This window comes from Propithecus coquereli, unplaced genomic scaffold (assembly GCF_000956105.1).
Source record: "Propithecus coquereli isolate 6110/MARCELLA unplaced genomic scaffold, Pcoq_1.0 Scaffold44, whole genome shotgun sequence".
In the NCBI taxonomy this organism is placed as follows: Eukaryota; Metazoa; Chordata; class Mammalia; order Primates; family Indriidae; genus Propithecus; species Propithecus coquereli.
Window position 1 is genome coordinate 8780552 of NW_012150174.1, and position 2127 is coordinate 8782678.

The 2127-nt window shown below is 61.8% G+C and overlaps 1 protein-coding gene across 1 annotated transcript in view; it reads left to right on the forward strand.

Annotated features, from left to right (window-relative positions):
* Positions 1–591: 591 nt before the first annotated feature.
* Positions 592–2127, forward strand: part of EIF4G2 (eukaryotic translation initiation factor 4 gamma, 2) — a 16323-nt gene continuing 14787 nt past the window's right edge. The window contains exons 1-2 of the mRNA XM_012654178.1: positions 592–703; positions 993–1004. Of these exons, the coding sequence (XP_012509632.1) occupies positions 592–703; positions 993–1004 (124 nt within the window). The remainder of the gene's footprint in view (positions 704–992; positions 1005–2127) is intronic.

Consider the following 2127-nt stretch of genomic DNA (forward strand, 5'->3'; position numbering starts at 1 on the left):
CTTCGGGGAAAACTGTTTCTTGTGTGAGGTACAAAGACAGACACTAAACCTCTTCCTTTCATTCACCCTGCAGGGGGTGGATCAATAAGGAGCTGAGTGAAGCTTCTTTTTCGCTTTGGGTCTCACGTCTTTGCTCCTCAACCCTACCCTCCCGGTTCCCTCACCCTGAGGCTGCCCAAGCCAGGGACCTGCAGACAGGTAGTGATTCCCGGCACTGCGCCCCGGGGGCGCCAGGCCTCAGCCCTACAGGCCAGTCCCAGGGAGCCCAGGCACGCGACGGGCAATCACAGCTCCGTGGGGGCGCCAGGAAAATCAGTGCTCTGACACGCCACGGAGGGAGGTCGGGTAAGGTAGCAAAAGGGCGCGTTTTCTTCCCAAATTCCCAGTGAGAAAAAGAGGTAGATGGAAAAGGGGTTTGTATAACTCAAGCACGGGGTATAGACTCAGGGAACAAAGAGACTGTGGAGGAAGACGAAGGAGCCACACCAACGCAGACTCAAAGGGGCTCTCCGACTTTACGCAAGCGGCCCGAAGCTTGACAGCGCTCAGCTACCCTTACGCCACTGGCTTGGCCTCAGAGCCTTCGCGAATATGGCTTTGCGCACTGCGGCGGGGCTGCGCCGCAACCGAGCTTGGCCCTGTGGCTCCTCCCCGCTGCCCTGCGCGGATTGGTGGCGGACGACATCCAGGCTGCTGATTGGGCGTCGAAGGAGCCATTCGGGGCGGCTCTGGTGGGTTCGGCTGCCCTAGAGTGATAAGTTCGGCTTCAGACACGCCTTAGAGCCAGCAGCGAGTCGGAGCCCTATGGAGGTGGCAGCGGTTACCGGGTGGTGGCTGCAGCAGCGACTCCTCTGAGCTGAGAGTTTCCAGCCGTCCCCGACTCCTTCCTCCCCCTTCCCTCCCCCTTTTTTGTTTTCCGTTCCCCTTTCCCCTCCTTTCCCCATCCCCGACGACCGGATCCTGAGGAGGCAGCTGCGGTGGCAGCTGCTGAGTTCTCGGTGAAGGTGAGTGCAGACGCCGCCGACGCCGCCGCCGCCGCCGCCGCCGCCGAGCGGAGCGCTCTAAAATGGCCGCCGTCCCTGGCCGCTTCTTCTCCAGCGGTACAAAATGGCGGCCGCAGGCAGAGCCGGGTGGGGCGACCCTTTTTTAGCGTTTCTTCTGCACTTCAGGCACCTGGAAAGTCTTGGTCTTTGTTCTCCCTTCCCGTCGCTTATGGAGTAGAAGGAAAAGTGCGGCCTTGGCCCGGCCGCCGTCCGGCCATGGCTGGGTGGCCGTCCCCTGCGGGGCCGAGGCCGTGGCGGACCAGGGCGCGGGTGTGCCCGGAGCGCGAGAGAGCGTGGCGAGGGCCACGCGCGCCGCGACGGGAGGGACGCGGGCCGGCGGGGAGGGCCTGGCCGTTGGCGCGGGACCAGCGAAGCGCAGGAGTCTCGGAGCCCGGCCTCCAGGCTAGGAGGAGGTCTGTGGGGCCCGGTAGCGGCGGGGCTGCCTTTCATGGGGGAGGGAAGAGAGAGGGAGTGTTTCTGCTCCTTTTGTCAGCCTAGGAAGCAATGGCGAGACCGCTGTCAGACCCTGGGGGATTTATGGCGTGGGAGGGGGCCGGCTCGAAGGCGGCGGGTGGGCAGGAGGCCGCCTTCCTGCCTGGAGAACAAAGAGCCAGGCGCTGGGCTGGCGGGGGCGGCCTCTGCTGCTCCTCCCCGCCGAGGGACCCGCGGCCTCGTGGGGCGTCTGTCGGAAGCACTTACCTAACTCGAGCCTGGGTGGGAGGAATCCACCGCTCTTTTGTTCCCAGGAAGGGAAAAACGGGGTGGAGGTTCCTGCTGCCATGTTGTGGCCCGATCTTCCGCCTGCCTGGTGCCCGCCGCTGCACACCCATGCCCATTTCTTGCTTGTCTCCACAAGCTGTCCATGGAGAGCGGTTAAAAGGATGGACAGTGGAGAAAACCACTGAACAGTCTTCAGTGATACCTTATCCAGTCTGGTGGGCTCATCGTTGCGGCAGTAAAAATTAGGGGAGACAGTTAGGTTTTTGTCGTTAGAGTTAGATTTTTGTTTGTGTTATTGATCTCAGTGCTCAGTTTTAAAGGCGGTAGAGTGTCGCTTTTTCAGATTTGTTCTTATCAGTTTGAG